This window comes from Cervus canadensis, chromosome 32 (assembly GCF_019320065.1).
Source record: "Cervus canadensis isolate Bull #8, Minnesota chromosome 32, ASM1932006v1, whole genome shotgun sequence".
NCBI classification, from domain to species: domain Eukaryota; kingdom Metazoa; phylum Chordata; class Mammalia; order Artiodactyla; family Cervidae; genus Cervus; species Cervus canadensis.
In genome coordinates, this window is record NC_057417.1 from 36,139,042 (window position 1) to 36,166,955 (window position 27,914).

The 27,914-nt window shown below is 49.2% G+C and overlaps 1 protein-coding gene across 1 annotated transcript in view; it reads right to left on the reverse strand.

The window, feature by feature from the left end:
* C32H16orf96 (chromosome 32 C16orf96 homolog) overlaps positions 1-24,021 on the reverse strand; it is a 38,105-nt gene extending 14,084 nt beyond the window's left edge. The window contains exons 1-8 of the mRNA XM_043456523.1: positions 23,578-24,021; positions 14,180-14,284; positions 12,990-13,070; positions 12,690-12,776; positions 11,173-12,580; positions 5,947-6,032; positions 5,528-5,638; positions 1,004-1,078 (exon numbers count right to left, since the gene is read on the reverse strand). Coding sequence (XP_043312458.1) covers positions 1,004-1,078; positions 5,528-5,638; positions 5,947-6,032; positions 11,173-12,580; positions 12,690-12,776; positions 12,990-13,070; positions 14,180-14,284; positions 23,578-24,000 — 2,376 coding nt within the window. The 5' untranslated portion in view covers positions 24,001-24,021. The remainder of the gene's footprint in view (positions 1-1,003; positions 1,079-5,527; positions 5,639-5,946; positions 6,033-11,172; positions 12,581-12,689; positions 12,777-12,989; positions 13,071-14,179; positions 14,285-23,577) is intronic.
* Between the last annotated feature and the right edge of the window lie 3,893 nt (positions 24,022-27,914).

Here is a 27,914-nt window from a genome sequence, read left to right on the forward strand (position 1 = left end):
AAATTGACACAAACTATAATTCAGAAAGATACATGCAGGCCTGTGTTCATAGCAGCACTATTCACAATAGCCAAGACATAGAAACAACTAAAATGAACAACCAAAATGGACAGATGAATGGATAAAGACATAGTGTGTGTGGCATGGAATATGACTTGACCATAAAGAACAAAATAATGTCATTTGCAGCAACATGGATACAGCTAGAGATCATCATACTAAATGAATTAAGCCAGAAAGAGAAGGACATGTACCACATGGTATCATTCATATGTGGAATCTAAAACATGACACAAATGAACCTGTCTATGAAACAGAAACAGAATCACAGACACAGAGGAAAGACTGTTGGTTGCTGGGGGGAGGGGGTTGGGAGAAAGATGGAGTTGGAGTTGGAGTTAGCAGATGTAAGCTTTTATATATACGATGGATAAACAACAAGGTTCTACCATATAGCACAGAGAACTATACTCAATGTCCTGTGATAAACCATAATGGGAAAGAATATTTACAAAAGAATGCATATATATGTATATATACTGTGTACATTGGGCTTCCCTGGTGGCTTAGATGCTAAAGAATTTGCCTGCAATTCAGGAGGTCTGGGTTCAGTCCCTGGGTTGGGAGGATCCCTTGCAGAAGGGTATGGCAACCCACTCCAGTATTCTTGCCTGGCGAATCCCATGGACAGAGGAGCCTGGTGGGTGACAGTCCACGGGGTCACAAAGAGACAGAACGACTGAGTGACTCACACTTTCACTGTGTATATCACTTTGCCGTACAGCAGTAATTAACATTGTAAAACAACTATACTTCAGTTTAAAAAATTGTCACTAATCCTGAGTCACCGACTATAAGAACTGATGGGACAACTTTTGAGAACTTCCCCCGGACTTTCTATATGATAAAGGTGGAAGGAAGCTTGGGAAGTCTGTCTGCCTGGTTTCGTCTTGGCTGGATGATTCTGTTTCCCTCAGTGGGAGAGGAGTCTCTGATCACTCACCTCTTTCAACTCCTGCTCCATCTCATTTCTGTCTGCCTTGTACATTTCTAGGTTTCTTAGTTGAGCATAGACAACCTAAGAACAGAGGCGGAGGGATGTCAGTCATCCTCGGACGTCCTGAGGACAGCCTCTGCCTTCAGCCTCCACCCTAGGAAGGGACGAGTGGGGCTGGAGGGACAGCAGGTGGGGTGGTACAGTGAAAGGCTTGGGCTCCAGGTTTCCAGATCAGAAGGGAAGGAATGGGAGCCTCGGGACAAGCTGTCCCCTTGGGGGTGGCATTATAGAACTTTGCTACACAGGAAAGGAAGGAAGACCGGAGGAAGGAACGCACAAACCAGTGCTGAAGCTCTGTGTCCCTAGATGTTTGAGGCAAGTGCATCTCCTCTGATCCGTAATGGAGTCTCTACATCAACCTAGCACTTAAACGTGCGGCACACACTGTACCCTGTGTCAGGCGAAAACCCTCACTTCCCGCCCCCATGACTCCATAAAGAACCAATTCCCTGCATCAGTTCTGCCCTGTCTCCACTGACTGGACCCTCCCCATGACAGGAGCAGCCAGCTTCCCTGCTTGGGAAGAGCCTCCATCTACTGGGCCATGTCTCCAGCAGTGGGGGAGGTCACGCTCCCTCCAAAACTGGAAACAGGCTTCTACTTCTTCCTTCATATCTGGTCTCCCTTTCACTCTGAGAAACAGAACCCCCATCTTTCAGCTGGTATCTGGCCACCCCGAATCACAACTGTATTTCGCAGCCTCCTTTATAGCTTGATGTGACCACTGAAGTATAAATGGAAGTGGTAGGTAGAAGAGAGGTAGAAGCCTCTCTTCACTGCTGGCTTAGACTCAGAGTTAAATTGCTGGAGCACCAGCAACTGTCTTGGACCATGAGGTGACCTTGTGAACAGAAGTCACGCACCAAGGAGCTCTATACCAGCTCTGAGTTTCTTGAACGTAAAAGAGAAATACGGGGTTTCCCTGGTGGTTCAATGGTAAAGAATCCGCCTGCCAAGGCAGGAGGCACAGGCTCCATTCCTGGGTCAGGAAGATCCCCTGGAGAAGGAAATGGCAATCCACTCCAAAATTCTTCCTGGGAAATGCCATGAACAGAGGAACTTGGTGGGCTACAGTCCATGGGGTCACAAACAGTCAGACATGACTGAGCGACTAAGAACAACAAAAACAAAAGAGAAATACACTTAGGCCTTGTTTAAGTCAGCTATTTGGGGGTTTTATGTTATTTGAAGACAAACCTAATTCTAATTAATGCAAAGCTCCTTCACATCCACCTTGCCCACAGGTCTCAAGATCTAGAATAGGTGGTGGAGGTGGGGAAGGGAGCTCCTGCTTCGGCCTCAAGTCAGGCTGCTTCCTCCAACCCCACGTTAGCGGGGAGCTGACCTTTTGGAGTCATCAGGCCCGACACGAACATTAGAGCCCCACTTGGCTGTTCCCAATTAAAATCTAGAAATTCAGAGGAGCCGGGACCCTCTAACTTCCACTGCCAGAAGGGCCTGGGCGTTGTCTGTCTTCTTGACCGCTGTCTTCTTGACCTGGAAGGGCGCCTGGTACAGAGTGAAGGCTCAGTAACGTGGGCCGAATGACACAGGGGTGATGGGGTGCATGGGGCTGACTAAGGTCCTTCCCAGAATTCACGCCTTCCCAGAACCTGTGAACATGGCCTTATTTGAAAATGGCTCTTCGCAGGTGTAATCAGTTAAGATGTGGTCACACTGGATTAGGGCGGAACACATGGATGAGGAGGCCATGTGAAGACACAAAGACACACACAGAGAAGAAGGTCACGTGACAACGGAGGCAGAGACTCGAGCGATGCGTCTACAAGCCAAGAACACCTGGAGCTGCTAGAAGCTGGGAGAGGCCAGGAAGGATCCCCCCGAAGCCTTCAGACAGCGTGAGGGCCCGCCAGCACCTTGATTCAGGGCTTTCAGCCTCCAAGAATTGGGAAGAGTACATGTCTCTAGCTTTAAGTCACATGGTGTGTGGTTATCTGTTCCAGCAGCCACAGAAATGCCCAGTAAGTGGCAGAATCGGGATTGAAACCCCGGCGTATCTAACCACAATGGCAGGCCGCCTCCCAACCACCTGGTTACTCTGCCTGAATCTGTTTCCTCCTCGTTCAAATGGCATTAATATCACTCCTGCCCCGAGGAAGCCGAGGGGACTAGAAATGGCATCTTCCTAGAAGAGTTAGCATTCGATGCCACGTCAGCTCTCGTGTCAGTCCTCTCCTGCACCGAGCCAGAGCCCTGGATATCGCTGTTTGTTCCAAGAACGGCTCTGGATGTATAACTGATTCACTTGGCTGTACGGCAGAAACTAACACAATATTATAAATCAACTATACTCCAATAGGAATTTTAAAAAAAGAAAATAAAAAGAATGGTTTTGGGGATTTCCCTGTTGGTCCCGTGGTGAAGACTTCACCTTCCAACGCAGGGGAGTGTGGTTTGATCCCTAGTTGGGGAGCTAATGGTCCCACATGCTTTTTGGCCAAAAAAAAACACAACATAAAACAAGCAATACTGCAACAAATTCAATAAAGACTTTTAAAATGGTCCACATCAAAAAAGAAAAAAAAAAAAGAGGTCCTGGAATGCAGCCTGTAGCTTATAAAAGATACCTGCCCATTTGCAAAGGGCAAATAGTGTTTTCACATTTCCACACTGAGTCAGTAAGAAAGACTTCTGTCCTCATTCATTTTCCTGCTGCGTTCTTTGTGAGAAATACTCCAAAAGAAGCAGTCTGAGGCGATGGAAATGCTTCCATCTGGATGGTGCTGACATGGCTGTACAAAGAGGCAAAAATAAGTTGAGTGTCTATGCTTCAAGCCTGGGCATTTTACTGTGTGTAAATCATGCTTCGATTAAAGACAAACAAATGCTATCATTCCCCCGTGAGAAACACAGAAGGGCCCGGGTGTTGTCCCTCCTCTTGACTGCTGTATCTCGGGGCCCTGGAAGGGCGCCTGGTGCGGAGTGAAGGCTCAGTCACGTGGGCCGAATGATGCAGGGGTGATGGGGGCTTCTCGTGCCACCTGTTACGTACAGAAGGTTTTCTTCCAGCTTTCCAGGTAGAAGGCAGTGTCGGCGGCGTTTCTTCACTAGCCCCTGCTGTAACAGAACGGGGCGGGTGTCTGCCTCCCTCCTCCCTCTGCTGGAAGGGCTCCATGGGGCTGCTGATGATTCGCAGCCCGTGTTCATTTAAGAACTATTTGATGAAGTGTGCTGTATACAAAGGCCCGATCCAGATCCTTCCGGGGTCCACTTTTAGAAGCAATTAGCTCTTGCTGGCATGAGGGGCAGGAAGGAAGTCCAGACAAAGGCTGACTTGGTCCATTCAGTCTGTTGGGCCAAACTCCTCTTGAGCTTCTCTCAACGAGGGACCACTGATGGCTTTCTGGAGGCAGATCCTGTGCCCCCCTCCTCCTCCCCCAAGCTGAGTGGGACGTGGTGCTGGACCCACATCAGACGTGCCGGATGACTTGGCCCCGGTCTCCGACCAGGAAGGGCTCCAGTAGGTCCCTAGGATATGGCATCCCAGCCTCTCTGAAAAGCGGTGGCTAAATAAGAGCCGGGGTTGGCAGGAGATGGTGCACTTCCTGATCCTGGTACTTGCAAGAGTCTCAGCCCAAGACTGTGTATCCTATGCCCACACACAGCCAGGGCGCTCCCTTCCTCCCCGCTCAGGCTGGGCATCGGCTCGCCTTTGATAAGCTTTCCTCCGGTACAGCTTGCCCTGTGCACACTGGCCTGGTCGCTCCATGTGATGACCTTGGGAGGGGAGCTTTGCCCTCCCCTCTTGCTCCCCACATCCCAGTGCGTCCCACCAACAGCCCCTGACTTGGAATCCAAAGCCTCCACGGGAACCACCTCAGGTGGCTCTGCTTGGGATTTTGTCTCATTACACCCCGGGGGAAAAGGTCACCTCCTCCCCACTGGGAAGGACTGTGATCTTTTCTCTGAGGATCTGGGATGCCTCCGGGACAAGACTCAGACCAGAATCGTCCCGAGGACCATCAGGCTGGGGTGGTCACGGCAGCCCAGCCAGCCCACAGGAGGAAAAGTCTGGCGAGTGACCCCTGGGAGGTGCTTTTCAGGGTCCTCACATTTCTCATGTCAGACGCCGCTGTTCCATCCAGTCCCTGTGGCATGAGAGCTCAGACGAAAAGCCAGTTTAGGGGAAAGGTTACAGACATGCACAGCTGGTGCCAGAAGTCCTCTTATTCATTCACTGATTCGTTCAGCACATTGAGCCTTCACTCGGCGCCAGGTGGGGGACCCCGGTGGTGAACGAGACAGACCCTGTCCAGGTGCTCTGGTATATGTGTGGGGGTGGGGTGGCGGGTTGGTTTGCTTTTTGTGGCTGTCTACTTCACACACAGTGAAATGCCAGCAGAGCGTCCCTGGTTCCCCTGCCTTCGGGGTATCTGTGAAACCTCTGGGAAGAGTCTCAACGTCCCGATGAGGAATCCTCCCCACTCTGGGCCTCCCAGACCTCCAGACCTTTAACTCATCCAGGCGAATCTGGAGCCTGTTCACTGCCCTGTCCAGCACGACGTGATGGTCCTTTATCATCTCGATCTGGTGGCCCCAAACTCTCTCAAGTTCCTCCTCCTACACAGGAGGAGACACAGACATCTGAGGCCTCTTCTCTTGAGGTCGCCACGGCCAGGAAGGGACTTGAAGAGGGTACTAGCCCGGGGTACCTGCCAGCCCACAGCCTCCTAAACCCTTGTTGGGGGAACCGTACAGCCACCCACCCCAGCCCCGCCCCAGCCAGAGCAGATCGGCCTCCTTTCGGCTACAGGACAGACAGTGCTTCTTCATCTGGAAGGGCAGGATCTGCCCTGGCTCTGGCCATGGACTCTGCTGTCTCCTCAAGCCATCATCTTCTCAATGCCTTTTCTGCCCAGGACACTGACCTTCATCCTGGATTTCTGGAGGTTGCCAATCTTTTCTTGCAAGATGTCCACTGTTGACCCAAGCTTGGAAGAGGCTCCCATGTTAGCTGAAAGCAAAGGAGTGGGTGGCTGTCAGGGACAGGGATGGGGAAAGATGCTTCTAGAGCTCTATCTGCTTCTGCTATGAAGTATCTAAGATGATGTCTTCAAATAGAAGGAAGCTGTGAGCTTGGGGGCCTTTGGGGTCATCTAAAATTTTCTAGTGACATCTTTTAAAAGAAAAATCTAAAAATAAGCAGATGAAATTAATTTAAAAAATCTTTTTAACCCACTCTAATCCAAAATTGTACAGGAGGCAGTGATCAAGACCATCCCCAAGAAAAACAAATGCAAAAAGGCAAAATGATTATCTGAGGAGGGTGTGGAGAAAAGGGAACCCTCTTACACTGTTGGTGGGAATGCAAACTAGTACAGCCACTATGGAAAACAGTGTGGAGATTTCTTAAAAAACTGGAAATAGAACTGCCATATGACCCAGCAATACCACTTCTGGGCATACACACTGAGAAAACCAGATCTGAAAGAGACACGTGCACCCCAATGTTCATCGCAGCACTGTTTATAATAGCCAGGACATGGAAGCAACCTAGCTGCCCATCAGCAGACGAATGGATAAGGAAGTTGTGGTACATATACACCATGGAATATTACTCAGCCGTTAAAAAGAATTCATTTGAATCAGTTCTAATGAGATGGATGGAACTGGAGCCCATTATACAGAGTGAAGTAAGCCAGAAAGATAAAGAACATTACAGCATACTAACACATATATATGGAATTTAGAAAGATGGTAATGATAACCCTATATGCAAAACAGAAAAAGAGACACAGAAGTACAGAACAGACTTTTGGACTCTGTGGGAGAAGGCGAGGGTGGGATGTTTCGAAGAACAGCATGTATATTATCTATAGTGAAACAGATCACCAGCCCAGGTGGGATGCATGAGACAAGTGCTCGGGCCTGGTGCACTGGGAAGACCCAGAGGAATCGGGTGGAGAGGGAGGTGGGAGGGGGGATCGGGATGGGGAATACATGTAACTCCATGGCTGATTCATGTCAACGTATGACAAAACCCACTGAAATGTTGTGAAGTAATTAGCCTCCAACCAATAAAAATAAATAAATAAAAGAAAAATCTAAAAATAAGCAGATGAAATTAATTAAAAAAATCTTTTTAACCCACTCTAATCCAAAATTGTACAGGAGGCAGTGATCAAGACCATCCCCAAGAAAAACAAATGCAAAAAGGCAAAATGATTGTCTGAGGAGACCTTACAAATAGCTGTGAAAAGAAGTGAAAGGCAAAGGAGAAAAGGAAAGATACACCCATTTAAATGCAGAGTTCCAAAGAATAGCAAGGAGAGATAAGAAAGCCTTCCTCAATGACCAATGCAAAGAAATAGAGGAAAACAATAGAATGGGAAAGACTAGAGATCTGTAAATTAGAGAAAATTAGAAATACCAATAAAATTAGAGATACCAAGGGAACATTTCATGCAAAGATGGACACAATAAAGGACAGAAATGGTATGGACCTAAAAGAAGCAGAAAATATTAAGAAGAGGTGGCAAGAATACACAGAAGACAAGAATACACAGAATACAAAAAAGATCTTCATGACCCAGATAATTACGATGGTGTGATCACTCACCTAGAGCCAGACATCCTGGAATGCGAAGTCAAGTGGGCCTTAGGAGCATCACTACAAACAAAGCTAGTGGAGGTGATGGAATTCCAGTTGAGCCATTTCAAATCCTGAAAGATGATGCTTTGAAAGTGCTGCGCTCAATATGCCAGCAAATTTGGAAAACTCAGCAGTGGCCACAGGACTGGAAAAGGTTAGTTTTCATTCCAATCCCAAAGAAAGGAAATGCCAAAGAATGCTCAAGCTACTGCACAATTGCATTCATCTTACACGCTAGCAAAGTAATGCTCAAAATTCTCCAAGCCAGGCTTCAACAGTACGTGAACCGTGAACTTCTAGATGTTCAAGCTAGGTTTAGAAAAGGCAGAGGAACCAGAGATCAAATTGCCAACATCCGTTGGATCATTGAAAAATCGAGAGAGTTCCAGAAAAAACATCTACTTCTGCTTTATTGACTATGCCAAAGCCTTTGACTGTGTGGATCACAACAAACTGTGGAAAATTCTTAAAAAGATGGGAATACCAGACTACCTGACCTGCCTCCTGAGAATCTGTATGCAGATCAAGAAGCAACAGTTAGAACCAGACATGGGACAACAAACTAGTTCAAAATTGGGAAAGGAGTATGTCAAGGCTGTATATTGTCACCCTGCTTATTTAACTTATATGCAGAGTACATCATGAGAAATGCTGGACTGGATGAAGCACAAGCTGGAATCAAGATTGCTGGGAGAAATATCAACAACCTCAGATATGCAGATGACACCACACTTATGACAGAGGGTGAAGAGGAACTAAAGAGCCTCTTGATGAAAGTGAAAGAGGAGAGTGAAAAAGTTGGCTTAAAACTCAACATTCAGAAAACTAAGATCATGGCATCCAGTCCCATCACTTCATGGCAAATAGATGGGGAAACAGTGGAAACAGTGATAGACTTTATTTTTGGGGGCTCCGAAATCACTGCAGATGGTGACTGCAGCCATGAAATTAAAAGACACTTGCTCCTTGGAAGAAAAGTTATGACCAATCTAGACAGCATATTAAAAAGCAGAGACATTATTTTGCCAACAAAGGTCTGTCTAGTCAAAGCTTTGGTTTTTCCAGTAGTTATGTATGGATGTGAGAGTTGAACTATAAAGAAAGCTAAGCGCTGAAGAATTGATGCTTTTGAACTGTGGTCTTGGAGAAGACTCTAGAGAGTCCCTTGGACTGCAAGGAGATCCAACCAGTCCATCCTAAAGGAAATCAATCCTGAATATTCATTGGAAGGATTGATGCTGAAGCTGAAGCTCCAATACTTTGGCCACCTGATTCGAACAACTGACTCATTTGAAAAGACCCTGATGCTGGGAAAGATTGAAGGCAGGAGGAAAAGGGGACGATAGAGGATGAGACGGTTGGATGGCATCACCGATTCGATGGACATGAGTTTGAGTAAGTTCCGGGAGTTTACAATGGACAGGGAAGCCTAGTGTGCTGCAGTCCGTGGGGTCGCAAAGAGTCGGACACGACTGAGCAACTGAACTGAACTAAATCCAAAATAGTATCATTTTGGGAATTCCCTGGCAGTCCAGTGGTTAGGATTCCATGCATTCATTGCTGAGGGCATGGATTCAATCCCTGGATGGGGAATGAAGGTCCCAGGAGCCACAGGGCCAAAAAAAAAAAAAAAAAAAGCGTCATTTTAACATGTGATCAACAAAATGATTAACAATAATTTCACATTCCTGTTTTCATAGTAAGCCCTCAATATCCAATATGCACTTTTAGATTTTTTTTTTTTAATGTGGATCATTTTTAAAGTCTTCATTGAATTTCATACAATGTTGCTTCTGTATTATGTTTTTGTTTTTTTGGCCACAAGGTGTGTGGGATCTTAGCTTCCTGACCAGGGATCAAACTCGTGCCCCCTGCATTGGAAGGCCAAGTCTTAACCACTGGACCACAGGGAAGTCCCTGGTGTGCACTTTGTATTTGGACCACATGAAAACTTGAACTTGCCCCATTTCAGATATTTGACAGTCTTGTGGTATCCTACCAGACAGCTCAGGCCTAGGGAAACCTCTCTGGAATTTATTGCCCTTCCAGAAATGGTCCTGAGAAAAACTATGGAGTGTTTACTTGTGGGAGTTCATGAAATGTATTATCCCACAACAAGATGCAAAGACAGGTTTAACAAAAAAGGAGTGGGGTGACAAAAAGTACCCTATATCCAGTTTCAGAGGAGAGGCCAAAACGTGATGTCCACGGCACAGCTAGGAGGGTACGAGAAACTGCAGCCAAGACACATTTACAAGCTATCTTTAGTTTTCTTAACAAAAGTGGCAGCTGGTCAGAAGTAGAGTTTGGGATACTACGACTTTATGTTTTATATTTAAATTCATGACTGTCATAACCTGAGCTGTGCCCCAGGATTCAGAAATTGACATGGATCTTTTTGGCTGCTCAAAGTTCTACTTTTTCAAGATCCATGGGACCGCACCTGCCCACCAAGGGTGGTGCCACATATGGATTAGACTTGGGCTAATTCAACTATTACACTTGGCAAAGAGCACAAAAGCAAGATAATGATTCAAAGAGGCGAGGACAGTGGATCTCAAAGTGGGTTCCCTGGGTCACCAGCAGCATAAGCAGCATCCCCTGGAATGGGTTATAAAGAGAAAGTCCGGGGTCCTACCCAGATCAACAAGCCAGATCTGGGGCTGGGCCCAGCAGTCTGTGACTTACCAAGACCCCCAGGGATGCTGAGGCAAGCTTACGGTTCAGAACTTCTAGGGTAGACCACTCCCCACCCTCCATTTCCCACAGTGAACATATGCTCAAAGTGGGCATGAACTGGGAGCATAAGTCTATTGGTCTTGTGTGCTCAGTCCTGTCCAACTCTTCGCAGCCCCAAGGCCTGTAGCCCACCAGGCTTTTCTGTCCAGGGGGATTCTCCAGGTAAGAATACTGGAGTGGGTTGCCATTTCCTATTCCAAAGGATCTTCCTGACCCAGGGATGGAACCTGTGTCTCCTGCGCCTCCTGTATTGGCAAGCGGGTTCTTTACCACCAGTACCACCTAGGAAGCCCCCTATTGGTCCTACTGCCCCCTAGAACATGACTGTGGCTTTTAAGGAAATATATGTCTGCTCAGCTATTTTTCCTAATCCCAAGTTGACCACATCATCTGGGGTCTGTTCAGTGCTACTAGAAACTCTGGTTGGTCTGAACTTATCAAAACACTGTACAGCACTACTGTTTTATGGACAATTGAAAGGGAATTTCCAAGAGTAATTCTGACTTGTGCTTTTCCCCCTTAAGCACCAACTTTAGACTGTAACCAGCCCTCTCCCTTAAGATAAGACCTCACTGTACATTCATTGTAAGAAAATAGACTAGTAAGAGGTTAATGCTTAAGCCAAAGGAATGAATGGCTAATGGTGGTATTAGCCAAATGGTTACATTTTGTTGGCGTAGCTAAATGGAGAGGAGGTGCTTCTCAAAGGCCACAGGGAGGGCCTGAGCCCTCCTTACCCTTCCGGGAGTCAGGCCGGGCCTACCTAGATAAGTCATACGCTGCTGCAGGTTAGATGACAGCTGGGCAAACTCTTCTTTCAGGGTGTCGTGTCTAACGGGCATCTGGGCTATGTGGCTCATGGAATACCTGACAGCCTTCTTCTTGTCTTCGGGGGTCGTGGCATGTTTGGCAGCCAGCATGGCCTGGGACAGGGCCGTGTTGGGAGGGACGAAGACAGAAGAGCATGAAGGAGAGAGCAAGTCCTCATACTTCACCTCCAGCAAGTCTTCCATCTCGTCCCCGGGGAAGGCCCCATGCGAGGGCCCCGCATCCAGAAACTCTGCAAGGACCCCTAATGGCCCGGCTGAGGCTGCGGCTGTTGCTACAGTGGCCAGTTTGGTGGCGGGGGCGTCCTTGATCAGCTTGGCAGCGGCCTTGGCTGCCCGGGCCGCCGATGCGGCCACATCAGAGGTGTAGGAGGCAGCGGCCGCGGCCGTGAGGGCAGCGCTGGGTTTCATCTGCTGAACGGCAGACCGGAATCCCTTAGGGAGGCCTCCTGGGGGGACCTCAGCTCTCAGGGCTCTGTCCCGAGGGCCTCCCCTTTCCATGGAGGAGTATTCCTCCTTTTCTGAGAGAGCTGAGAGCTTGGACATGTCTCCCTGGCGGTACATGGACCGCTGCAAACGAGGCCAACCTGAGCCCAGCTCCATGGCTGGGGGTGGAGCCCTGAGGCCCCGGAACCTGGCAGGCGGGAAGCCCATTGGGCCTAGGCCAGGCTGGAAGCCCCAGAAAGGCCAAGGGCTGGTCCCGGGAAAGCCTCTGGGAGGAGGCCAGCCTTGCGGTGGTACAGTCCAGGATCCTGATGGTGTGGGTTGAAGGCCCGGGGCAGGTTCCAGTTCAGGGGCAGGCCCAGGTCCGAACGCAGGCCCAAGTTCGGATGAAGGCCCATGTCCAGGTGCAGGCCCAGGTCCAAACGCAGGCCCAGGCCCAGGTCCAGGTGCAGGCCCGGGTCCAAACGCAGGCCCAGGCCCAGGAGCAGGCCCGGGTCCGAACTCAGGCCCAGGTTCGGGTGAAGGCCCAGCTTCAGATGAAAGCCCAGGCCCAGGAGCAGGCCCGGGTCCGAACACAGGTCCAGGCCCAGGTCCAGGCGCAGGCCTGGGTCCCAGCGCAGACCCAGGCCCAGGCCCAGGCCCAGGCTCTAGCACTTGGGGCTGGTCTGGCCCCTCAGCCCCAAGGAGCAGAGCTGCTTGGGCAGACTCCTCCTCCAGCCTCTGCCCTGGCACCTGGTACTGCCAGATGGTCTCCAGGAACCTGGGGTGCTGGATGGCCTCTGAGAAGTGGCTGAGACCCCCTCCTCCGTGGTCCGAGGCTGTTTGAGCAACTGTGGTCTCTGAGGCAAGCTCCGAGATCTGCCACAGGTCGGAGTCTCCCAGCAGTTGTGGAGCAGCTCCCTGTGGGATGTGGGGCTGGGCTGGTGGGGCTGCTCCAGACCAGCTCATAGTCACCCTGTCACCCGTCCCTCTCCGACACCGGTCCCCCTCCACCACGTCCTTCACTTACCGGGATGAACATGGCCTCGTGGAGACTGCTCCAGAGCACCAGGTCCTCAGGTTTGGGGATGGCGGTCACCTTGCTCTGGAGAGAAGTCTGCGGGTGGGATGGGGAAGGAGGTGGGGAACAAGGGTTGTGAACCCAGAGGGTGCGGTGCTCTCAGTGGCTTCCTCCTCCACAGCTGCCCTCCACACTTGCAAATAGAGGGGCCTTTCCAGACTGTTCTCCTCCTCCCCACTACCCACCGCCGTGCATCCCTGGGCCTGGAGGGCGTGGATCTGGGGTGGGAGGATGGGGCCGGGCCCTCACCACTTCCCGCTGCAGCACACTCATCTTCCGGTTCTGCCCTCTCAAATCTTCTGAGAAGGCGTCTATTCTTTGCGGACTGATCTGTCAAATGAGCCAAGCCTGTGAGCCAGAGTGTACAGGGTCTGGTCCCGGCCCAGTTTCTCCCCCAGTGCAAATGCAAGACCTTAGACTGAGAAACCAAGAGGGAAGAACAGTTTCCAAAACAAGTGTTTCCCATGGAGTGAGAAAAGGTTCCTTGGGCAAGTAAGTCTGGGAAATGCTAGGCTTAAAAATCATGTAAGGGGTTTCTGTACTGTAGGACATTGTGGAGCCTTCAGTGGACCAAAGTACATTAAGAATCTCCAAGGAAAAAAAAAATCTCCAAGAAGCAGGCTGAGAAGGCATTGTTGCCAAACAGATTTGACCAAGGATCCTGTTTAGCGTTTCATAATACAGTTTCCTGATGGTCCCCTTGCTGCTACAGAGGGGAGCTACCCAGCCCAAGAATGAAGTTCCTAGAGTTGCCATGATGACCAAATGTGTACACTGACCTGTACATTAGGGATGATAAGGTAAATAATGTTATCTGGGGGCAAGTTTGAGCCCAGATCTGACTCACCAGCTGTGACCTTACATTTCAGGGATTCTATATCCTTTCACATCATGGCAATGTCTGGGGTGATATCCTTATGGCTACAGAAGGAGCTAGAATATATGCCTATGCTAGGTTTACTCTACTTTTCAGTGTGAACAAAGATTTCCAGACAAAGAATAAGTATTCTCTTTCTGCTAAGTTGATGGACTTTAAGTCTGGAGCTGCCAGAACTTGAGGAGTACCTGCCTGAGAACGAAGCCAACCCAGAGGGAAGTACCACTGAAGGAGAAACCTTGCCGTGGTATGAGAACCTTGATCCGGCTGTACCTGACAGCATTCCTGACATTTTTAGTAAATGAGACAATAAATTATTTTGCCTAAGGCAGAATGAACTAGGTTTTTGTCACTCAGAAATGTCTTTTCACAGTAGGGTGAGGATCGTGGTGGAAACTGCAGAGTGGGATGGGCCAAGTGGCTGGACCATGTCAGTCCCCTTCTCTTGCCCCCGTAGCTATATTCTTTGACTAAGAATAGGCTTCTTGGGTTTATCTGGTCATCCCAACCACCAGAGGTCCAAGCAGCATGACCACTGTGAGGGATGCTGGGGAGGGTCTACCTTCTCAAACACGTCTTTCAGCATGGCCACCTCATTCCTGAGGGTTTCAACGGAGACCTTCAGTGCATAAATGTCCGTGAGCAAATCCTGCAGGGTTCTTATGGACTGAAGACGGGAAGAGGAAAGGAAAATGTGAAGTTGAGTGTAGTTAGCGGAAAAGACAAGTTAAATGTGGAAGCTCTCTGGTGGTGGTGGTCATGGTTCTAGAAGTCTTCTTGGCTCTTCCAAGGCCTAGGCTGAAACATATTCAGAGGTCATAAAATGACACTGAAGTCAATCATGCTCTGAGCTCTCAGGGGCCCTAAGTGGGAAGGGGGCAACCCTGGTTTGAATGTGTTCAGTAAGCAGGAGTCATTCATCATGAAGCATCCCATGCCCTTTAATGAGAACCATTGGAGGATCAACAAGGCAGTTACTGGATTTACATTTTTAACGGGTCCTTATGGCTGCATGTGTAGATTGACCCTGGGAGGGTAAAGGGAAAAGCCAGAGGAGGAGGGAGGAAACTTCAAAGCAAGAGCTGATGGGTGCAGTACTAATCTTATAGTTAAGCTCCATCAATGACTGGAGCTGTTACTGCATTTTCCTAGATTTTGAAGTCCTCAATCATTAAACGGAGAAGGCAATGGCAACCCACTCCAGTACTCTTGCCTGGAAAATCCCATGGATGGAGGAGCCTGATAGGCTGCAGTCCATGGGGTTGCTAAGAGTCGGACACGACTGAGGTGACCTCACTTTCACTTTTCAGTTTCATGTACTGGAGAAGGAAATGGCAACCCACTCCAGTGTTCTTGCCTGGAGAATCCCAGGGACGGGGGAGCCTGGTGGGCTGCCGTCTATGGGGTCGCACAGAGTCGGACATGACTGCAGCGACTTAGCAGCAGCAGCAGCAGCAATCATTAAATGGGTATGAAAAAATGTGATAATGTATATAGAGGGTATAGTGCATAGTCAGGCATTCAGATAACAAAAATAACAAAAAACAGTGAAATGGCAGAAGTCCTTCTTATCTGTGGTGGTAGTGGTGGTGGTCTAGTTGTTAAGCCATGTCTGATTCTTGCGACCCCATGGACTATAACCTGTCAGGCTCCTCTGTCCATGGGTAATTACATTAAATGTAAATGTAAACATTAAAAGGCACAGATTGGCAGAATAGATAAGCAAATATGATCCAATCTCATACTATCTATAAGAGACACATTTTATTATCTATTTATTAATTTTAGGCTGTCTTGTGCAGCATGTGGGATCTCAGTTCTCCAACTAGGGATCATTTAGTTGTGGTGTGCAGGATCCTTAGTTGTGCCATGTGGGATCTAGTTCCCTGACCAGAGATTGAACCTGGGCGAGGTAGGGTAGTGCATTGGGAGTGCAGAGTCTCAGCCACTGGACATCAGCGAAGTCCTAAGATATAATAATTATAAACGTATATACACCTAGTAGTGAAGCCCTAAAAATATATGTGGCAAAATCTGACAGAATGGAAAGGAGAAATAGTTGAGGACTTCAATATCCCATTTTCAATAATGGATAAAACAGCTAGAAGATCATCAAGGAAACAGGAGATTTGAACATCACTATAGACCAACTGGATATAACAGACATCTACAGGACACTCCACTCAACAGCGGCAGAATACACACAGGACATTCTACAGGATAGCCTATACTAAGGCCATAAAACAAAATTCAATAAATTTAAAAAGGATTGAAGTCACACAAAATGTGTGATTTTTGTATAACAAAAATATATAACAATGGAATTAAATTAGAGATCAGTAGCATTTGATTTGGAATTTGAAAGTTCACAAATATATGGAAAATAAACAGCCCTGTCCTAACTAAACAATGTGTCAAAGAAGAAATTGCAAAGGAAATTAGAAACGCTTTGAGATGAATTAAAATGAAAATACTACGACTTCCCTAGAGATCCAGGTGTTAAGACTCCCTGCTCCCAACGCAGGAGGCCTAGGTTTGGTCTCTGGTCTTGGAACTAGAGCCCACATGCTGCAACTATGAATCTGCACGCCACAACTATAGATCCTGAGTGCAGCAACTAAGACCCAGTGAAAGTGAAAGTGAAGTTGTGTTCGATTCTGTGCAAGCCCGTGGACTGTAGCCCACCAGGCTCCTCCATCCATGGGATTTTCCAGGCAAGAATACTGGGTTGCCATTTCCTTCTCCAGGTGATCTTCCCGACACAGGGATCGAACCCCGGTCTCCCGCATTGCAGGCAGACGCTTAACCCTCTGAGCCACCAGGGAAGCCCCAAGACCCAGTACGGCCAAATAAATAAATAAATAAATAACTTTTAAAAAATAAATAAAATGAAAACACAAACACACCAAAACTTATGGGATGTAGCTAAAACAGTGTTTAAAGAGAAATTTTAGCTGGAAGTGACTATATTAACAAAGAAGAAAGATCTCAAATCAACAGTCCAGCCATTAACCTTAAGACACTGGGGAAAGTAGATCAAAATAAACCTAAAGGGGGTAGGAAAATGAAATGATAAAGATTGGAGTGGAAACTAATGAAAGAGAAAATGAAGAATAACACAGGAAATCAATGAAACTAAAAGCTGGTTCTTTGAAAAGATCAACAATAAATCTTTTGCTAGATTGACCAAGAGAAAAAGAGAAGATTCCAATTACTAGAATGAGAAATGAAATAAGGAACATTGCTATTGACCCTACAGAAATAAAAAGAATTATAAAGGAATACTATGAACAGTTGTATGCCAAGAAATTAGATAAGTTGGATAAAATGGACAAATTCCTAGAAAGACATAAACTTCCAAAGCTGACTCAAGAAAAAAATAATCTGAATAGACCTAAACAAGTAAAATTATTGAATTATCAAAACAAAAGCAACACATGAAAAAAGGCCAAGCCCTGGTGGCTCCACCAATGACTTTTATCAAAACTTTAAAGGAGAATTAATACCAACTCTTAACACATTATTGACTAGAGACGTATTAACACTACCGGTGTTAGTTTCTGCAAAAATCCCTGGATCAGTAATGTGTTAACAAACTTTTCCAGGGACTTCCCTGGTGGTCCAGTGGTTAAGAATCCACCTGCCAATGGAGGGCACGCAGGTTTGATCCCTGGTCCAGGAAGACCCCACATGCCACAGAGCGACAAAGCCCATGTGCCACAACTGTTATGGGCCACACGCCACAACGAGTGAAGACCACGCGCCTAGAGCCCGTGCTCAGCAACAAGAGAAGCCACTGCGATGAGAAGCCCACACACCACAACGAAGAGCAGCCCCCCACGCACTGCAACTAGAGATGGTCTGTGCACAGCAATGAAGATGTAGTGCAGCCAAAAATGAATAAGTAAATAATAGATCTGGTAAGAAAAAAAACAACCCCAGACTTTTCCAAAAACAGAGGAATTCCAAAGTTATTCTATGAGGCCAGTATTGCACTGATAAAAATCAAAGACACCACAGGAAAACTACAATATGGATGCCAAACTCCTCAACAAAATGCTAGCAAACTGAACCCATAAACATATACGACAAATAATCCAGTTAAAAATGGGCAAAGATCTGAACAGACATTTCTCCAACTATGATATACAAATGACCAATAAGCACACGAAAAGATGCTCAAGATCATTAGTGATAGTCGCTCAGTCGTGTCTGACTCTTTGCAACCCCATGGACTGCAGCCCATACAATTGATAAATACAATTATTTAGCAAAAAAAAAATTACTGATACATGCTATAGATAAACCTAAAGATATTACAGTAAGTGAGGAATGGGGCTCAAGGAGGCACAGGAATGGAAAATGACAGCTAATGGTTTAAGCGGGTTCTTTCCGGGTTGTTGGAAATGTCCTAAAACTGACTGTGAAAGTTGCACATGTGTGAGTATACTAAAATCACTGCATTGTACGTGTGCGTATGCTAAGTCGTTTCAGTCATGTCTGACTCTTTGAGACCCCATGGACTGTAGCCCACTGGGCTCCCCTGTCCACGGGGTTCTCCAGGCAAGAATACTGGAGTGGGTTGCCATGCCCTCCTCCAGGGGATCTTCCCAACCCAGGGACTGAACCCATGTCTCTTGTGTCTCCTGCATTGGCAGGCAGGTTCTTTACATCAAGCACCACCTGGGAAGCCCACTGCATTGTACACTTCCTTTTAAATTGAGGTATAAGGACTTCCTTCCCTGGCAGTCCCGTGCTCAAGGCCTCGCCTTCCAGTGCAGCGGGTATAGGTCTGATCCCTGTCCTGGGAGCTAAGACCCACCTGCCTCGCAGACAAAAAACCAAAACATAAAACTGAAGCAGTTTGGTAACAACTTCAGTAAGGACTTTAAAAATGGTCCACATTAAAAAAAAACAAACTTAAATTTAGTATAATTGGTATATAACATTGTTATACACTTTAAATGGATGAACTCTCTGTTATGTGGAATATATCTCAATAAAGCTTTAAAAATTAGCATTTTTGTTTTACCTGGGGGAAACTGTCAACACTGTCTATTGGATAGTATTCATGAGTTATTGTTAATTTTGCTGGGAGTGATAATGGTATGAAGAGACCGGTTTTCCAAGGCCTTATCTGCTGTAGGTGGAAAAACGCTTTTCAGAGAAATCTACAAGGACCAGGTCCCCCATCCATGTAGGACTCCTCCCCCTCCCCTTGTCTCTCCGGGTGCAACCAGGGGCACCGAGTTACCTGAGCAAGTATCAACCTCCCTCCCACGGGGAAGTGCAGGGCAAACCCAGAAAAGATGGCCTGGCTGCCCTGCAGGCAAGGGCTGCACCAGAGAGAAGGAAGACTTCTCAAGAGGCGCTGGTCTCAAAGGCTCAGCGGTAAAGAATCCACCTGCAATGCAGGAGACTCAGGAGATGTGGGTTCGTTCCTTGCGTTGGGAAGATCCCCTAGAGGAGGGCATGGCAACCCACTCCAGTATCCTTGCCTGGAGACTCCCAGGGACAGAGGAGCCTGGTGGGCTACAGTTCTTAGTGTCACAAAGAGCTGGAAATGACTGAAGCAACTTAGCATGCACAGTGGGACCCACGGGTGTATTTATGGAAACAGGGTGAGCCCGAACAATCTTAATATTAAATAACAAACAGTGGCCCCTCAAAATGAGAGGTGGCCCCGTGAGAGGTGGCCAGCCAGCAGGAGTTATCATCACAGATGAGATAACCGAGGCCTCAAGGAGACAGGCAGGGGTTTCTGAACAACTTTCTAAAGCTCCTGGTCAGGGCTGCCTGGGAGGTGCGGGCGGGGCCTGGGAACCTGCGATTCTGGAAGATTCCCTGGTGCCCAAAGTCTGGGTTGGCACCCCCATGGAAGTTATGGAGACGATGCACAGTGAGCCAGGAGCCCATGCTTTCTAACTCAGCAGTTGTCAATGGGGCAGTCTGGCCCCCAGCAGGCATCTGGCCAAGTCTGGAGACATTTCTGATTGTCATGACTTAGGGGTGCCCCTGTCCTCTAGTGGTTGGAGGCCAACGATGCTGCGTAGTGTCCCTCAGTGCATGGGACAGTCTCCACCACAGAGAATCCTCTGGCCCCAGATGTCAACCACGCCGAGGGTTAGAAACTGCAATCTAAGCCTGCTTAGTGAGGCCCTGCTGTCTCACCCCCGAGCCCCCAAACCCGGCAGTGTGCTGACCAGGAGCACCCACCCTCATGCCATGCCTGTAGGCCTTCCCAAGCTGTCTCTCCAGACGTCCCCTCGGTGCCTGCCTTAGTCTCCAGGGCGCCATTCACCCTGTCTGGGATGGATGCTGGGGCTGGCAGGCTTGTCTTTCCCCATAAAGGGTGGCATTTGGTCTGCCAGACTGACTGATGCAGGCGGAGGTGGGGAGGATGGTGGGGGTAGGTTGCAGACTCTTAGCTAAGCAGCCTGCACCGCCCTAGAACCCGCTACCATGGCAACCCTGACAATGGGTCACCGTGGTAACCCCAGCACCCTCAACCAGGCTGGGACTTGGTGACATTCTGTAACAGTGGTGGGGATATTCCTAGGTGCACAAGCAGTCCTCTGAGGGCGGCGTGACCAGTTCCGAACCTGTCCACCAGTTCACTGTGTGAGCTGGCTGAGACATTCTGGGTAACTGTGATTTCTAAAAGCCTTCATCCATCAAGGCAGGCTGCTCTGGAGGGGCTGACACCTCAGACACCATCCAGCTCCGAGGCCTGCGTGACCTGCCCTCAGTCACCGCTGCAGCCTGCTGTGTGTCTAGTAACAATTTTTATCTTAAGGTCTATCTGTCTGTGGTTAGTACAGTCACTCTGGCTCTCTTCTGGTTGTTACTTGTGTGCAATATCTTTTTCTACCCTTTTATTTCCAACCTGTTTGTCTTTGAATCAAAGTGTGTCTCTTTGAGATAGCATATGGGTTAGATGATGTATTTTTTTTCTTTCTTTCTTTTAACTGATTCTGCCAACCCCTGCTTTTTGCGCATATGGTAAAACACACAAAACAATACTAAAGTGCACAATTGGGCGGCATTCGGCACATTCACAAGTGTGTATGACCATCACCACTGTTTAGTGTTCCAGAACATTTTCATCACCCCCAAAAGAAACCCCGTTCCCACCAGCACTCAACCCCCAGCCCCTGGCAACCGCCACTTTCTGTCGCCATGGACTGGCCTATTCCGGGCAGACTGCCTGTGAACAGAGTCATGCACGGTGCGGCCTTCTGTGCCCAGAGGCTCTCACTGAGCACGGGATTTACGGTTCACGCTGTGCCGCTTTGCCCCTCCTCTCATCAGGCCACCTTGGCCAGAACAGACAGCCAGCTCTGTGCTGAGCAGTTCCCACGCTTTATCTTGCTTTATTGTTGTAACAATCTTGGAAGGAGGAAGCCACGGCCGCCCCTCACCCCTTCCGGGTGATAAGTGGCGGGGCATCTCAGCGTCCACATTCCTATGCCTTCCGCTTGCCCACTTGGCACAGGCTGACACTGGCTCCCTGTTTTCTAACCCTGACCTCCCTGTACCTCCATTTCCTCATCTGTAAGCTCAGGATAATGACAGCACCTGCCTCTTAGGTCAATAAGAAGATTGACGGAGGAACAGATGTAGCGCCCGGCTCACCTGGCACGCGGCGAGCTCTTATTTGCAAGCTCATTCCCCCCGGGGATGGGGCCAGTCGGGGAGCCAGGGCGAAAGGGAAGTGAGGAGAAGGGGCGTGAGCCCCAGCAGTCAGGCTGGTGGACTCTGGCCTGTGCTTCTCGTGGCCCAGCGACTCTGGGTTCTAGGAAGGGAGTTAGGCTTGTCTGTTTCTGACTTCTCTCCAAAACGCTGGCACCGGGGCTCCCACCTTTCTCAGCTTAGACATAAAGCCAGGTGGCCCCTGTGTGTGGATACCGTCTGGGGTGTCTGCTACTCCAGGCAGTGGGAACAGGCCCCCAGGGGCTCTAATTCTTAAGCATCACCCTGCCTGTCTGGCCAGGAGTGGATGCCTGACCCCAGGTGTGCTGTCTCATTCTCTTACCCCAAAATTATAATCAGAAAAACTAGAGACTGGCGGCTGGAAGCTGAGACGGGTTTTTTTTTTTTTTTTTGAGACGGGTTAAAGTCATATTCGAGATGCAGGTCTGTGAAAGCTTTCACCCTATCAGGCCCGCCCACCGACTTCTTCCTTTTTTGCTGTTGCTGCTGAGAAACCCCTGCGTCCTTCAAATAATACACTCCTTTGTTTAAAAAGAGTCTCAACCCAAATGCCCATCAACAGGGGAGTGGTTAAACCCGATGTTGTCTGCCCCTACAACAGAATACTATTCAGCCATAAAAGGGGGTGAAGCACAGACCCAGGCTACAATGTGGGTGAACCTGGGACATCTGGTGCTCAGACAGAGAAGCCAGACACAAAAGGCCACATATTGTACGATTCCATTTATGCGAAATGCCCAGACCTGGTAAATCTTTAGAGCCGGAGAGCAGGTGGGTCTTGTCGGGGGGTGGGGTGGGGAGTGACGAGGACACAGGGTTCCTTTTGGAGCCACGGAAACAGTTTAGAAGGGGACGGGGTGGTGCTCGTATTACATTATCAATGAGCCAAAATGCCACGCGGTTGTTCACTGTGTGCTATGCGACTTGCACTCAATTTAAAAAAGAAGAGTGTTGGGGAGTTCCCTGGTGGTCCGGTGGCTAAGACTCTGTGCTCTCTATGCAAGGGGCCCAGGTTCCATCCCTGGGTCAGGGGACTAGATCCCACATGCCGCAACCAAGACCCGAGCAGCCAAACAAATAAAAATATTTTTAAAATAAAAATAAATGTGAAAAAAAAGAATAAATAAATAAATAAATGTGAACACAAGAGTGTTAACCTAAGACATCCTGAAATGATCCCTCCGTGTGACGGGTGTCCTCTGGTGCCCCCGCAAATCCATCCTCTGCCCCCACTCAGGGCCCCCAGAAGCTGACCAGCAGGTACTGTGCCCTTCACACCCCGGGGTGCTCTGACTTCTGGCCCTACTGTGCGACCAGTGGGAGGAAGAGAGGAGAGAGGAGCCAGGGTAATTATTCCCCAGGATCCAACTCTTCCCCAAGGCTACAGCTCTGGATGGATAACTGTGTGGGGGGTGGGAGGCAGGCGAGCGAGTGGTCCAAGGTGGGTCCTGAAACAGGAGGCCTCGGCTCGCCGCCTGTTCCACCGTCACAGGCTCTGCACCCTCAGCCAATCCATGAACATTTCTGGCTGGCAAGTTTCCTTGCCTGGAGGTCCTATGCTTCCCAGGGGGCTCAGATGGTAAAGAATCCGCCCGTGATTCAGGAGACCAGGGTTTGATCCTTGGGTTGGGAAGATCCCCAGAGAAGGAAATGGCAACCCACTCTGGTATTCTTGCCTGGAGAATCCCATAGACAGAGGAGCCTGGGGGCTACAGTCCATGGGGTCGCAAAGAGTCAGATATGACTGAGCAACTAACACTTTCCATTTCCTCACCTGCAGATCCTATAGGTCTTCGATTATTTTTTTTTTCCACTGAGGTGAGATTCACATAATATACCGTTTGAAAGCATATTGTTCAGAGAATGCATTTAGGGCATTCACAATGCTGTGCAATCGCCAGCTCTTTGTAGTTCCAAAACCTCATCATCACCCCCAAAAGGAAGCCCCATAGCCACTAGGCAGTCCCTCCCACCCCCGCTCCCTCCAGCCACTGGCAGCCACTCATCAGCTTTCTGACTCTGTGCATGCGCCCCCTCCGGACACTGTAGCCTTCTTTCCTCTACGCTGATGAAGGATGCCAGCCTGGCCACTCAGGTTGCTAAGTCAGGTTCCACCTGAGTCCAAAGCTGAATCCCTCCCCCTGTTTAAGGGAAGGGCCTCTCATCGGGGGTGGGGGGGCGGGTAGGGGTGAACGCCGGGCAGGAGAATCAAGGGGAAGGGCCGTGTCTGGAGGCTGGGCGGCTTACCTTGGCCACAGCCTCCTCGTTGCCCTCCACTTTCTTCCGGAGCCTGATCAGGTTCCACAGCTCCTGGGCGGGCTGCCTGGTGCCCTGGCTGCTCTCCAGCAGCTGGGCGGTGGACGGCACGTCCCTCAGGGCGGCCAGCTGGCTCTCCAGCATGTCCACGCGGCTGACCAGGTGGTCGAAGATGTTGCCGAGCCTCTTCAGGGGGCTGAGGGTGGGTTGGGCGTCCCCTTCCCGTGGCGGGAACGTGACTGACACAGAGGCTTGGAGGAAGTCCTCATCCCCCGAGAGGTCCTTCTCAAGCTCCGCCATGTGGATGTGCTCCAGGATCCCATGGAGCAGGAAGTGCAGGGCCTTGAAGTTCACCACCCCGCACTGCGGGATGGCGATGTTGACTAGCTCTGAGAACTTGAGTGAGAAGCTCATCTTGCCAGGGTCATGGGCTGGCCCTGGCCGGCCTTCTGGGCATGCGTGGGGACAAGCGGTGGCTTTCAGTGGACCCACGGGTGGCACGGACAGGTCCTCAGGCTCCTGGGGGGCCTGCAAGTCACAGTGGTCAGGGAGAGAATGGCCTCTGCCCTGGTCAGAGCTCAGATCACTTTCCAGTTGCTAGGACACCAGAGAACGTGGGCGAGTGGGTGAGCTTCCGAGAGCCTAGGGTGGGCAGGGTAGCTGCTCAGTTAGTTGCTGAGGAATGTTCCGACAGGCCCGTGGGCCGTCTTTTATAAATACGCTGTGTGTGCTAAGTCGCTGGGGCATCTCTCCAGTTGAGATGCGCAGGTTCAGTAGTTGGGGCGGGCGGGTGGGCTTAGTTGCCCTTGTGGCATGTGGGATCTTGGTTCCCCGACCTGGGATGGAACCTGCGTCCCCTGCTTTAGGAGGCAGATTCTTAATCACTGGACCTCCAGGCAAGTCCCCAGGCTGACTTAATTCAAGTCCTCCAGTTATGTAAGAGCTGATGACCCCTTCTGGGAAGCAGGCAGGCGGGTGACAGAGAAGCACCTCACTGCTCGGAAGCCTCTAGAATCAGGACTCCTCCTCGGAGTTAGGAAACCCTAGGTTCCTGCTCTGGGAGCCCAACAAACTGAGTAAATGTCAGTTCAATAGCAGATACCAAAGAAAGCCCTGAATTTCTCCTTGTGTAACTGAAGAGAATTCATGTTGGAGCAGACACTTTTTGTAGCACCAGTATAAATTTCACATACACCATCGGTCAAGTATGCAGCTCATGATGGGCCTCCAAAAAAACAGTCAGTGGGGTCTCTAGGGAAGGACCAGCCTGACTCTGGGGTGGTTTTCATGGTCTGGGTTTGGCAATCAAGGTCTCCATCTTCAGGATCTGGTACCAGAACCAACAGCCCATTTTGTTTCTGACAACCACTTGCATTGTGGTGTGTGATGTCTGCTGTCCAAAGCCTGAAGTGCAGTGTCTGCTCAGTGAGAGGACCAGACAGCTCATGTGTACGAAAGCAGGAGGTCTAACCACACACAGTCCAGCTAATGACCTCCTTCCCGGCACGCCTCTCTCTAGGTACCGAGATGAGCATCCTGGGGTTGACTCCAGCCACCCTTGGCTACAGGGGGTGCAAAAGTGGAGAGAGGCAGCCTGGACAGGGAACTGGCCCCACAGCGGGGGGCTCTGTTCACTCCTGTGACGGTAACTTCCCAGGAGCCCTGACTGACAAGGCTGCTGTGCCCCGTGATGGGCTCAAGACCTAACAAGACCAGTCCCGGTCGTGTCTGAACTTAGCCAAGAACTGAATGTCATCCAAACTACAAACATGACCATGTGTAACAGCAGCCTCCCCAGTCCCAACCCAAGGCGTGATGGGCTCTTCCCTCCTCCCTCTCTGGCAGGGGCACATGCCCTTAAGCCAGGGGCCGCTCCACTGAACCTCTCCTCACAGGGCTGGCCACACCCAGCCCACCAGACCCCCCATGCACCCACTGCATAAGCAGGCAGGCAAGAGCTACACGCTGGGGACTCCAGCTCCCAGGCCACCTCATCAGTCAAGAACTGACCCTTGAAGCCAGCAGTGGACTGAGCCCATGGCGCCTGCAGCCTCAGACGGAGGTCCCAGTAACGGTGGGCTCAGCTGCCTCCGAGTGGCCACCACGGTATCTGGCTGGTACTTCTTCAGACTTGGACCTTCCTGCTCAGGGTGTAATACCCACCAGGCATGAGCCACCTCAGCAGCCCTGCTCAGCCATTGGTTGGTGCCGCAGTGGGCCCCTCCCCCAAGTAAGCTACTCGATATTGAGCACTCAATATGGTCTACCAGCAACCATTAGTGGTCCTGCTCACCACTGGCTGGTGCCACAGTGGGCCCCGCTCCCTCCCGTATATAACAGGAGCTGGATTTCCACTGAGGGAAGACGGGGTTTTTGAGACACCAGTCTGCTGCATGTGCTCATTCACTCAGCTGTGTCCAACACTGCAACCCTAGGGGCCGTAGCCCATCAGGCTCCTCTGTCCATGGGATTCTCTAAGGCAAGAACACTGGAGCGGGTTGCCATGCCCTCCTCCAGCATCTTTGCAACCCAGGGATCAAACCCATGTCTCTGATATCTCCTGCATTGGCAGGCAGGTTCTATACCACTGGCACCGCCTGGGAAGGCTCTCTGTCTGCTAGGTTTCCAATTTAAGTCACCATTCCTTGTTCCAACAACTCAGCTCCTGATTTACTGGCCTGTTGTGTGGTGAGCAGAAAGAGCTTGGGCTCGGTAACAACCACATGGCCCCTGTCCTGGCTGAGCTGAGTGACCGCCTCTTGACCAGTTAGACCATTTAGACTGGCTTCGTTCCTCCAGCCTTCGAGATAAGACTGGTTAAAACACCAGTCACAGAACTCCCTGCTTCCCAACCGCACCAGCCCACCCCAACCGCATGATAACACTCCCCACATTGCCCGACAAGGGCCGAGTCCCAGAACAAGTCCTTCTGCCTTAGCCTTCCTGTGAGATGCCCCAGGGGTCCCCACTATGAGGTGAGACCAAGATTTCTATTTAATTTGGCCATGTGTGCAGCTAATGGGATCTCAGTCCTCCAACCAGGGATGGAACCTGGGCCATGTCAGTGAAAGCACTGAATCCTAACCACTGGACCGCCAGGGAACTCCCCATAGACTAACAGTTCAGGTGCTACCTACCTTGACATCCCTGGTCTCATAGGCTCCTTGGTTTCCCCTGCTCTCATCAGAAGTACTCCCACACAGCAGGAAAGCACCCCCTCACCCTGCTAGATCCCCCTTGAGCCAGATCAGCTGCACTCCAGCCCACCCTCAGTCTGAGGGTCCTCAATTCCCTGCCAGACAAGCCCACCTAAGAGTTCACCTGCCATAACTAAAACTCCTGTACTATAACTAAAGATCCTGCAAGCCACAGCGGAGATCAAAGATCCTGCGTGCTGCAACTAAGACCTGGCACAGCCAAATAAATAATGAATGTTAAAAATAAAATAAAAATCGTGTCATTCACCATAAAATTCCTAGAAGAGAACACGGGCAAAACATTCTCTGACATAAATCACAGCAATGTTTTCTTAGGTCAGTCTCCCAAGGCAATAGAAATAAAAACAAAAATATACAAATGGGAGCTAATCAAACTTACAAACTTTGCACAGCAAAGGAAACCATAAACAGAAGGAAAAGACAACCTATGGACTGGGAGAAAATATTTGCAAATGATGCAACCAACAAGGGCTTCATTTCCAAAATATACAAACAGCTCACACAACTCAAGAACAAAAAAACAAACCAAGTGAAAAATGGGCAGAATACCTAAATAGACATTTTTCCAAAGAAGACATAAAATGTCCACTAGGCACAATGAACTAGGCTCAACATCGCTAATTATTAGAAAATTGTAAATTAAAACCACAATGAGGTACCACACTGGTCAAAATGGCCAATATCAAAAAGTCTACAAATAATAAATGCAGAAAAGGGTGTGGAGAAAACAGAACTTTCATACACTGCTGGTGGGAATGTAAGCTGATACAGCCACTTGGCAAACAGTACGGAGGTTCCTCAAAAAATGAAAAATAAAGTTGCCAAATGATCCAGCAATCCCGCTCCTGGGCATATATCTGGACAAAACTATAATTTGAAAAGATACATGCACCCTTATGCTCATAGCAACACTATTCACAATAGTCAAGACAAGGAAACAGCCTAAATGTCCATTGAAAGATGGATGGAGGAACACGTTGAGGTACATATATACAATGGAATATTACTCAGCCCAAAAAGAATGAAATAATGCCATTTGCAGCAACATGGCTGGACCTAGAGATTATCATACTAAGTGAAGTGAGTTAAAGATAAATACCAGATGATATC